The 12,761-nt window shown below is 28.2% G+C and overlaps 1 protein-coding gene across 10 annotated transcripts in view; it reads left to right on the plus strand.

Annotated features, from left to right (window-relative positions):
- Positions 1-10,935: 10,935 nt before the first annotated feature.
- Positions 10,936-12,761, plus strand: part of LOC108567526 (adenylate cyclase type 2) — a 92,829-nt gene continuing 91,003 nt past the window's right edge. For all 10 annotated transcript variants that reach the window (XM_017928040.1, XM_017928043.1, XM_017928041.1 and 7 more), the window contains exon 1: positions 10,936-11,141. In XM_017928040.1, coding sequence (XP_017783529.1) covers positions 11,135-11,141 — 7 coding nt within the window. In that variant the 5' untranslated portion in view covers positions 10,936-11,134. The remainder of the gene's footprint in view (positions 11,142-12,761) is intronic.

A 12,761-nucleotide genomic window follows, 5' to 3' on the forward strand; every position in this document is an offset into this window, starting at 1 on the left:
TTTTTAATTTATTTTTGATTTCGTTCTCCGTAAAATATTATGTATTTTCCATTTTAAATTATTCGCCCGTAGTTCGTAAGTAATTTATTCGATTGACATTTAGTTTGTAACTATTTATTTGTATACTTAGTATGTTATGTAGCTTTTGTAACTACTTTTTTCGTATTAAGAAAACTTTGTACTTTTTGCGCTCGAAATGGACGGTTATCTGATTACAACAAAACAACAACAACAAAAACACTGAAAGTGAGAAAGAAAGAAATATATTAGTATATATATTGCTGCATATTTATCATTCCTTTTAAATATTTATACACAATATGAATTCAAATAAAGCGTCTATAAATTATCAACTACAATTGCCTTTTATTTCCTCCACTCGAATAGCGGTCGGCTTACCAAAATAATTGAAACAAACAATTTCCTTGGTTACCATTGTTTATTAGTTGACGTTTATTGCTTTTGCAAAATGTTAAGTTTATAAAACATCCTCTATAATTTGGTTATCCACCGGTCGTGTGTATCGACATTCTATATGTTTCAAGTTGATAAAGAGTGCGGATCACCAATCCAAGTTTTTCCTTTAAAACTATTACTTAATTTTAACTGTGGATGCTGACATATGTTAAGTATGGACAAGATGGAATGGAATTTTGGAATCAATCGCAGCCAACGCATTTTTTTAAGGTATTTTAATCATAGTTTAATTATGGTTTGTAAATTTTGCGATGTAATTACTTCGTTAAGCCAATATACATTCATTCGTAAACAAAATGAAAATCTTTTCGAACAAAGAAAAGTTTTATTAAATAGATAGACAACTTTCAAACAAAATGAAATCACATTTTAAAATACGTGTCTAAAGTTGATTGTACTTTTTTCCTCTCATTTAACAGGTACTTTAATTTTGTTTTCTTTTTCTTTGTTTTCGTTGCTAACAATGTTTTCTAAATATTCCACTGAAACCATCTTCGATATTCAATAATTTTTTAACATTCTCTTACGATTCGCATGTGAAGCAGTGATAATATAAATATGAAAGACATATATTTTGTTATGATGATAGGATCTTATCGATTTAATAACTTATTATAATCTTTCATAGAGAGAAAATTTCTTATTTTCTTGATTTATCATAATTATTTCATTTTCTACAAAAATATTATCAATAAGTAATATACATATCTTTTTTCGTTATTGCTAATTTCTTCAAAGATCAATACAGTGGAACCTCGCTTAACGATTTTAATCAGTTCCAAAATTTCCGGATTTGAAACATATTAAAAAATATGTGTATACAAAAAACTTTTTAAAAATGATGTAACAGGCTCACAATCCGGGACTTCTCTTCTCATCATCACTCGTTATGCGAAACGAGTAATTTTTCTTACAATTAATTTTGCTCGTTAAGCGAAATGTTCGTTATGCGAGGTGCTCGTTCCACTGTATATGCATTCTTAATAACGTTTGTAATTCGAGAGCAGACAAAAATGGAAACTAATTTCATTGAGAGATGTGAAATATTCATTTATTTTTTTAGATTTTATGAATGAATAGAAATTGTTGGATAATATCAATAATAGAATGATGAAGAGTAAATTTGTAATATGTTTTTCTGTTTTTGTTTTCATTTTGAATAACTATAACCTTTTGAAGAGAACCTGCGAATAGATTATTTTAGAAGAAATTGAAAGTGTTGCTATAGCGGAACGACACTCGTGATGTTTTGCTCCTGTCAATAAAGCATTTGCAGTGCCAATAAATCCGTCAGAAGTTCAAGTAAACAGTTGATCCGCATCACGAATGTTATTTATCGCCATTGATCAAACGGCAAAACGAATGTCTGACTATTCGTTGATATTTTTATGCGACCATAATTATTTTCAATTATTAACTACCCTGAAGGAAGCAAACATAGTTTAATATCAATATGTAGTATAAAAAAATGAAGTTTATAGTAAGCGATAGTTGTAATAAAATTTCCATCTGCAGTCTCGAAGGTCTGGGATGTAAATCCTAAGAGCGGTGGATGTTAATAGTTCAGGAGTACATGGACCTCTGCGCTGTGCATTTTTCATGTACTCGGAGTATTAAAGCATTTATATGACCCATAAAGTTCGTGTAAAAAATGCACGTGAAATGGTTCGAAGACTGATGGGATTTGAATGTGAAATGCACGTGAAATAAATAAAAAAAATCCTTCATTAAAACACGTTAATTTTACAAAAGGCAGATAATGTCGTTTTTATACGTTGCACGTTAAATATAGGAATAATGCGATGTTACATTGCAGCGGTTTCATGATTACTAATGGAAATTGAATAGTATTTACAATTCTATATTTAAAATATATAATTTGTATTTTGATAGTCAGTTCGATCATTCAAAATACATTAGTTCAAATCTACGTTTCCACTTACAGATACTGTCTTATGGTACAATGGATGTCTCTGCTTTGTTTTATATATTAATTAGAGTGTAAAATCCTCGCCTCCTCATGTACATTTTTTTAAAACCTTTGATGAACTTAATTTCCAATAATTTCCCATAATTTACAATATTTTAATTGCTAAGCGCCCTCATTAATCCCAATAATTTTTACTCCATCCTGATATTTTTGGGTACACCACTGAGTCTAAGTGAATTATGATATATTTATTAAATTAACGGATTAAGTAATAAATTAGTAATATTGAATTTCCTCCACCTTTTTGCATTTCATATTTTTACTTTCGTTCAAGATGATGTAACGAGATTTTTCAATTAGTTAGTTTAATAATATATTCTTATTTGATGAATGAAACTTTAAATTTTATTGAAAATAGTAAAATCTGTTATCATTGCATTAAAGAATATTTTATTAATCTTTCTTGTTTAGTATAAAACAGAATTGACCAATTAAGATAGCTTTAGGAGAAATCGATATAAATACTTTGCATTAAAAATCATTATGTAATTCATAAAAGTTCTGCAAGCAACCGTTAGATGTCTCTACTAATAACACATATGAAAAATGGGTCTATATCGCAAGCCCGACAACCGAACGTTGGGCTTTCAATAGACGGTCTTATTGAAAGTCCGACGTTCGAAATCCCGAGTGTATCGAAATCCCGACTAACATAATCCCGACAATCAAAATTCCGAATATATCGAAATACCGACTACCATAATCCCGACAATCGAAATCTCGACAGTGTCTTTTATTATTATAATTTCTACAATAACATTTTTAAATTATTCTACTATATTTTAATAGGTACAACGGATACTGAAAAATACTTGTAAGACCTAGGTCGATGGCTCTTTTGCCCGATTATTAATTGTTGTTATTTATTCTTAATAACAATAAATAATATTAGTTATTATTGTATTTTTTTTCGTTGACTTATTCATTATAATACTTAAGAATAAGAAATATTCTATAATAAAATTAGTTTATGTTATTATCAATAAATAACAACAATTAATAATCTTATTAAGTTTTAGATAGTCGGGATTTCGATATAGACGGGATTTCGATATAGTCGGGATTATGGTAGTCGGGATTTTGACATAGTTGAGATTTCATTATAGTCAGGATTTCGATATAGTCGGGATTTCGAACGTCGGGATTTCGATACACTCGGGAATTCGAACGTAGGGATTTCAATACACTTGGGACTTCGAACGTCGGGATTTCAATACACTCGGGATTTCGAACGTCGGGATTTTAATACACTTGGGATTTCGAACGTCGGGATTTCGAACATCGGGATTTCGATAGACGGGATTTCGGTTGTCGGGCTTGCAATATAGACCCCATATAAAAAATATATGTCAGTGTGTATTTTGTATTTTTAAATACAAGGAATACCAATAAATTATAAATAACATAAATAATTACAGCATATATTTTGTTTATATGTATATTTCAATAAGAAACGGTTAATTCGAATAAAATGCATGGTGCGATGATGCACTATTATACTATGACCTAGTATTTTTATGATCGCGTTAAAGTTTAGCCTTAAGTATTACATCTATCATTTCCGTGAACGTAACGTTGTAATTGATTTTACAGTTGTTCTTTTTTTCTTTCGAGTTCCCACTTTGAATCGAAGATCATTTAATTACAACATCATTTACTACCATTTTTATCAGCAATTAAATCCGTAATCTGCTTAGATCGTAGTTTGCACAATTTGGGATAACTGTGACCTTTTTTTCGAAGTGTGATACCAATTATGTTGTGTGGCTTTGAGGTCATTCCTTTGCTTTTGTGTAAGCAACAATGCAGTAGTGTACAATAGAAGTAGCGAAAATAGAAGCTGTTGAAATAGGGAAGAAGACAATAGAAGGAAATGAAAAGACGATTACAAGAAAATACTTTCAAAATTATGATTTTCAAAAAATGTAGATATATTAAAGTCTTCTATTAAAAGGGAATATAGAAATGTTTGATGAATTTATCAAAAAAAAAATGAAGTTTAACAATAAATTGATCTTACAATACTCAAACATTTGAGCAATTAATAAAAATAAGTAAAAAAGTAAAAGTTGGTCTGTAAGTAAGAGCATCTTGAATACAAATGTTCTCATCCTCTTCCACATAAAATTACAATACTAACTTTATACGATATAGATTTTTTTTTATTTATTTCAAAAAATTGGTTTATTGCATATATTATTTCTATTACGTTTTGTAGATAATTGGTAATATATATGAAATGGAGTAAATCAATCCATTTATGTAATATATCTCTTTCGAAATCCTCTGAGATGTACTCCAATATGAAACGCTTCCCTAGAGAGTTTACAACGTAATTCCCACAGGGATGCAATTTAGTCCTTATGGTCAATCCCACACAAACGCTGATTTGTATTTATAACGTGCTAGGTTTCTCGTAACAGATCAATTTGCATGTTAGTGCAATACTTAGATGTTAGTTATTAGGTTTATAATTGGATATTACTTTTAACAAACAGTTAACTATAAAGTCACTAAAGGATAAGCGAAAATACTGCAGTCAATAGCTTTTTATACATGCAGACAAAATACTGCTAGATTCTATTTCAAATCGTAAACTTTATGAGCTGATTAATTGCAAACACGTAGTGTATGCTGTTTAATCGCCAGCACAATTTCAAATGTATGTATGCCATAAAACAGTTTTTATCCGACACGGCAGAGTGAGCATAGTACGGGCTCCTAATGACATCCATCATGGAGCAATGCGACCGTTTCATACCGAGCTGAAAACCCATTTCCCGTAACTGCACTTCCCCCCTCAACTAGCTAAACGTGAATTATGTTTAATTTCGGAAAACAACGTCCCGAATCTCTTGACAAATGTAATCCTTCCACTATGGTCCAAAACTAAAAATAATCTGTCGGAATGTTGTTGTTAATCATCGAGCGCTTCGAAACCGAATTTAACTACTATCATCTGCACCATTAACTGACTAACTAGGTTTTAAGTGTCTCTCAACGACAAAGTTTCTGGTGCAGGTCTATTGTTAAATTAAGTTTACGTGTGCAATCTCAGGATTACTTCACTTGCCAGCCTTTGCTTAATAAAACAATCTATTATCGTTTACAGTTTATTACATTACCTGGGAATTTATGATGATGTTAAAACTAAATTGTAAATTTAAACTATTTAATTTATGTATTTGTGAGTATATTTTAAGTAGAGGGTTTTAATATAGTTTTTACACTAAAATAATTCAATCTTGCTATTGCAGAAAAAATGATTGGAAAGTTAAGAATAATTTAATAGATGATATTGAAATAATATTTCTGTTACAATAATAAGAGGTTTTATGCTTATGGTCAATATATAACAGTTAATCTTTTGTTTTACTGTTTTAATTTGTTTTTGTTGTATTATTGTTGTGAATGAAAATGTTTAATTTTGTTTTTGACTGTTACAATAAAGATTAATGTAATTAATATTCAAGAATAAGAAAATGCAACTTATGTAACTCAGTTCAAAGACGATTACATTAGTCAAAAAGATTTTGAATTATTTTCCATTCATCAATATTGTAACATTAAAATATCAAAATTCGAAAACAAAATATTGGGAAATTGCCACGTTTTTTTAGTATGAAACAGTATGAAATTTATTTTTATATACAAAGAGAACTTGAATCATCCATGTTGTCCTATGACCTTTTTTCATCATAATTAGTAAAAATTTTACCATTCAAGAGTTTTGCAAAATTCGAAATAAGTGGTAATTTAAGGGCAATATTACTTTCCAACCAATAATTTTCCACTACATACCTAATATGTGTGAAGATTTACATTGATTTGGTGCAACATAATTTTCCAATTCTGACTAATTTTCTTTGATTGCTTTCTCCAGTTACATTAATTGTTGACAGGAAACATCTGAATTGATCGTTTGGTTCCTTGGATGCAGCTGAAAATACGCAACACCTTTGTAATTCCGCCAAATTGATATCATGATCTTTTTTCATGGAATTTAGCTTTCGATATGGTTTGTGCGCTTAGATCATGATTGTTTTCGATTGATATTATTGTACACAATTCATTTTTTTTATCAGAAGTGATGATTCCTTTAATAAAGTGACTATTTTATTGTGTTTGAGATGGATATTACAAATATTGATTCCTTGTGTTAAGTGAATCTTTGAATTCTTACGAATATTGAGATTCTTGACGAGTCCAAGACATTCAGTTGTTATGTGTGATATATTTAAGCCCTTTGCAATCTCTTACATTAGATGATCCGATTCAATTATGACTTTAATTTGATCCTCATAAACTACTCAATGACTCATAGTTTGAATGCACATCCTTGTTAGTCTGAAGTTTATAGGCTCTAAATAAATAATAACGTATAGTAACAAACAATATTAATTATGTACATATAAATTGAAAGGCGACAAGAAAACATTCCTATTTATAGCTTTAATTAGTTAATTCATGAAATTAATTATTACATACGTGAATTACACATCTTTTCAAATAATTGTGATTGTTTTTAAATTTCTTAGAAATAACATAATTACATAATGTCAAGTAATTAAAAGTGAATATTTAATAACCAGAGTAACTTAATTTTAAATGAAGTTTTTTTATATTTATTTATGAAATTAAAATTAATAAAAAAAACAACAGTAGTGTTGATTAATACCTGAGGACGGTTAAAAATGTTAATGATTTATAGTTTGAATGCATCACGTTGTTAGCCTGAAGTTTTATAGGTGCTAAATAAATAACAAGCAATGATTATTATGTAAATTACAAGGCGACGAGGAAACCTTTTTTTATAGCAGTTATGAACCAAAGTCCTTCTCACTATAACAAAAAAAGATAGAAATATTAGAAATATTTTAAATACAGTAACTTCATGGTACATTCTTTTTTTTTATTGTAATAAAGAAACGATAATTGTGGTCAATGCGTCTTCTTCCATTCATCGATTGAAATGGCGTGATTTGCTTGAAAAGTTTCCACGCGATTCGATTGAGTAACTGCGGTCTCTCTTGCCCATGTAACATTTCAAAGAAGAAGAAAAAAAAGCGTGTGATAGATGCAGAAGAAAAGTGTGCTGGAAAACTTTACATTTTCTTATGTTTATTTGGTACGATTTAGAAACACGTCACGTTTCATTTTCGTTTTGTTATTTATTTGTTTGCGTTTTCCAACGAGTTTGTGCGAATTAAAGCGGATTAATATGTACTTAGATGTTTTGCAATTGAATTATAAATTGTTAAACGGATCGTGTAAGGAAATGGGAATGTGGTGAGTTTTCGATGGAAACACGTAATAAGTAGTAAGATCTGGATCATGGAATTGCTTTGAGCTAATCTTCGCTTTAGTTTTTCTTAAGTAATATCATAATCAAAGCAGATACCAAGTCCATGTTAATATTTTATAAATCTATCGAAAAAAATTGCCTTTGTATTTTACCTATTAATACATGTTTAAGATAATATCTTTTATTTTTTCTTACAATCATTTTTTCAGTGAATTATTTTTGTTATTCATCAAAACATATTTTTGTAGATTCATTCAAAAATAGTTTAAAGTTAAGCACGAAAAATTGGTGAATGAGTGATTACTTTAGTGAATTATAACATTGGAAATGTTTTGTTTCTCTTTACATCATTTGATTTTGTTTGTTAGTTGAATTTCATTAAGTTGTTATTTCTATTTTATAACATATTTTTAATTATTTAGCTTTGTAAAGGTGATATAGAAGTTAAATACGTCAATACATTTGATTTTGTTGTTTTTGAAGAAATGTGTTTTCTTTTTAGTTGATTTATTCTTTCTATGTCTGCTTCTTATTTGAATTTATGTATATTTATTGCGTTTATAAAGTGGAGCAATATTTGCTGGACTTGGCCGACGACAGTTAAAAAAAACTAAAGGGTATTATTAAATTATTTTTTCCTCGTCTGTATTGTACATTCATTTAAGGACGTATTATAAGGATATGAATATATGTATGCTCTATACACGTTACACGAACTAATGTAAGAATTGTAAAGGGAATTTATGTAAGAGGTCAGACTTTGGTTTTGTGCATTGAAGTATTTGTAAGTCAGAAGAAAGGAAAAGAATATACATTTAATATTAGAATAATAAAATAAATTGTTTATATTGATATTGTTTTAAATAATAAGAAGTGCAAATAAGAGACTTTTGGTCTTACACAAAAATATTTTAATGCAACAATAAATATAAACAAAATTAAACATTTTCATACATTAATTATAAAACAATCTCTTTCACCGTATTTAAGATATTTTTATATAAATGTAATCGAATATTTCAATATATTTTTTTTAGGATCTGTAGAAACTTCTTTACATTATTTTGTTGTTTAATATTTTATTCTGATTTAAAAAAAAAATGAAGAATTTGTTGTATAGAAATTTAATTAATTATATTTTCTGCGTCATTTTCAGAGAAATTTCTTCGTAGATAAATGAGATTTTAACATTAAATATATATAAAGTTTGTAGGATATTTAATCATCACTTTAATCTATTATACTCTATATTCTCATAACAAAGTAAAGTTTATTTTATACTATTATTAGCGTGCACTTCATTTTATTAGACATACAATTAATATTAACTAACATCTATGAATCATACCTTTCTAATGTATTTTTTTTTTATAAAGAAATAATTCATAAATTGAGAACTTTTAAATACTTAAAAAATGAGATGATTTATTTTTATTAAGATATTTACTTTCATTTTATTCATATTTCGATTATATTTGAAAATAAAAGAAATACAATGCAATTAATTTCAAATTGTGCCTACTTTTTACCAGTACCATCAAACATACTCTGAATTCACTATAACCCAGTTTAGAAATTATGTTATAACATTTTTTCCATCGTTTTGAAAATTACAAAAGTAGCGTCACTAAAACTACTGTAATTTGTGAACTGATCTTCAGATTGCTATAAAAAAAATTGACAGGCGTCTAAAGGTTGGTACTTCCTAAAAAATATATGGAATTGTAGATAGAGGCGCCATCTGTATGTCATCCAATGAACTTATTGAGTATTGTGTTAAAATTTTAATTAAACATAATAATGAAATAAAGGCAGAAAGATCTATGGACAATAGCTCTTTGTATCAGATCAATTTGTTTTTTATTTTCTTGTTGTATTATGTTATTTTTTTTTGAGTATGTAGTATGATTTGTTACAATAAATGTTATTGTTATTATTAATAATTTATTAATAAAAAAATAATTATTTGTTTTTACTGTTCTCGATTAGTCCGGCTTCTAATAGTCCGGGATATTGGCGGAATCGATTATCAGGAATGAGAAAAGTATTACTGTATTGTTATTATATAAGTTTCGATTGTTAGATTTGATAAGTTATAGTAAAATTATATTAATTTATCTTCCTTCATCGAATATATATAAATTTAACAACTCACTTGTTGTTTATACAAATGTAATAAATATATAGAAATCAAACATAACATATCTTATTTTTTTTATGTTTTCATAAATTTGTAACAATATGCTTTATTTTACGTATCTATCCATATAAGGTTTGCTGTTTGCCACAACAGTTGATTCATATTGATAATGCGTTTTCAAAACCACAGAATGAGATTTTTCAATAATCTATTACATTTTATTACATTCTTATCGAATACGCAAATGTTTTATGCATTGTATTAAAACTTATCTAATATTGAAAAATGTTATGGTTGCAATGTTCTCATTATTATTCTATTTTATGTGTTTGCATTTTTTGTTGTAAACGATTTTATCCATGAAATACTGCAATCATCATTGTACATTAAAAAAAAATGGTTTCGGTTTACGAACAATTCAGTTTTCGAACAATCTTCAACTGTTCCTCAAAATTAAACAATATTAAATCATTTTATAGTATCTGTACTAATGACGTTGTTTTATTTAATTATAGATTAATGGATATTATTGCTTGTACAAAAAAAATACTCGATTTAGTTAGATAATTAACTTTAAAATAATTAATAGTTCATTATAATGAAATATGTTAATTTTGGATAAAATGCAAATCCCGAATTAGTAAAACATATTACCGCCTCGTAATCCTGTAAATCCGATCAGTATAAATTATTGAAGTCAATTTAACAAAATATGAATTATCTATTAATGTACAATTTAGTTTGCATGATTTAGGGATAATGTGTTTTGAACATATAGTCCAATTATGCAGATGGGACAGGAAAACAAGGTATTTATTTCTGGAGATGGACTACTTTGAGACTTAGCCATTGATCTGTAAAGCCCATTTTAATGAATCATTAGTAGAAGCAATTGATCCTTGAAGATGAATACCGATGTTTGTTACATCTCCTTTTTTTCAGTTTAGGAATTTGGAGTTGGTCGCGTGCCCACACGCAGGACGTGGAGCGGCGCTCCGACGAGTGCGTTTCCACCAGTTGCTGCCCGGCTTCCGTCGTGATCAGTTCGAGGCAACCATCCTCGAAAGGCCTGAGAAAGCGAGAGATAGAGAAACGCGCGTGTTTGTGCCCTTGATCCGCGTGTTCCTTACCGAATATACAAAGCACCAGAATTCCAACAACAAGATCAAATTTGGAATTCGAGGATCTTGGATCAGCCCGGAAGGGCAGAGCTGCTGCAGCCATGCCAGGTACAATTATTATTACACCGTATTAAGGACTAACCTTTATATAAATTGATAAATGAATCCTTGAAAATGAAATTTTCATTATCCAATTCATCCAGACATAAAAAAAAATCCTTATTAATTTCGCATTTGTACTTACATCAAGTGGCAACTGATATTTACATATACAATAACATCATTAAAACCTTGTTATGCAAAATAACAAAAGCAACGTATTTTTTTTTTATTATTTTCGCACGCTTTATGTTCTATATACTAAAGAATATATATATAGTATACTTTATAGTAAATATTCATGTTTCACATTTGGCGCACGCAAACGACAAAAATATTATCCAATTTTAGATCTCCTCCGAGCGTAAATATTTATTGTGTTCTTTGAGTAGAAAATTTCGGTTGGATGGAATTCGCGTGGCGATGGGGCGCAATTAAATCTTGCTTTATGAAGTAGATTGCAGACCCTACGTATCACATATTCGTTTTTCTTACGTGTTTTACGTTTGCTCGTTTTAATCACTTTTGCCCATACACAATATCGATTCCAATTTCCCCATTGCCAATTCACTTTTCCCCTATTCGAAACAAATACACTCCGATTGGAATGCATTAGAAAAGGATGCTCTCGAGGACGTTCTCCATTGATACTGCAAACCCGTGCCAATCAGGATTTTAATCATACCCCCCCTGAAACCTACCTAAATTTAGCTAAATAATTGTCAATCAATGCTAATTGAGATTGGTTTAGTTTGAGTCAATCTTACTTAATTAGTTTTAGTATATTTATGTTTTATTGGAAATCCAAATTTGCATTTTAATCAAATTAAAAATTCTAGATATGACTAATAATTTCATGGACATTTGTCTCTTTGATAATTCAAAATTTCTTTTGAATCTTAATTGTTCAATGATTTTTTTCATGTAAATCATAAATTGATACTTTTTAATATCATTGATGAATTACTTTATAGAATTATGTTGAAATCTGAATTTGATTTGTTTCTTTTTATCATATTTTATAAACCAATATTTTTAAATTTTTATTCATAGAAGTATCAAATATTTATATTATGAAAATTATTTCTATTAATTAGTTTAAATTATAGATTAACATGTAAAATTGTTAATAAAATAAATATTTGTTAACATGAAGATAACTGTTAAAAGTATAATTTTTGCTTATTCATTTTTAACTATCACTAATTTCCTCACTCAATGAAATTCGTCATTCTGCACTCATTTATTGAATAGGTCATAAATTAATGAAATTGCACTTCTCTTAATTTAACATCACGAAAACACAAATTCTTTATCATACTGTTATGATAATATTATCATGAAAATATATGCAACGTGATTATGTCTATTTTTCTTTTATTCGGGTTAAAATTTGATAAGATTAATTGCAATGTTATATAAATACATGTAATTTTACTTAACAGACTTTCTCAAAATTATTGCAAAAAAAAAATTGTTAAATTGTAAAACTTGTGTGATGATTATAATGATATAAACATGAAAACTTTCCTTTTGTTTTAGTATTCTGCTATTACTATGCAAGAATTTAAGTTAACATTCAGATAATAGTTAATATTAGAATTGCGACAGATTTATGAACATCTTCTT

This window comes from Nicrophorus vespilloides, unplaced genomic scaffold, assembly GCF_001412225.1.
Source record: "Nicrophorus vespilloides isolate i.1.1-1 unplaced genomic scaffold, Nicve_v1.0, whole genome shotgun sequence".
Taxonomy (NCBI): domain Eukaryota; kingdom Metazoa; phylum Arthropoda; class Insecta; order Coleoptera; family Silphidae; genus Nicrophorus; species Nicrophorus vespilloides.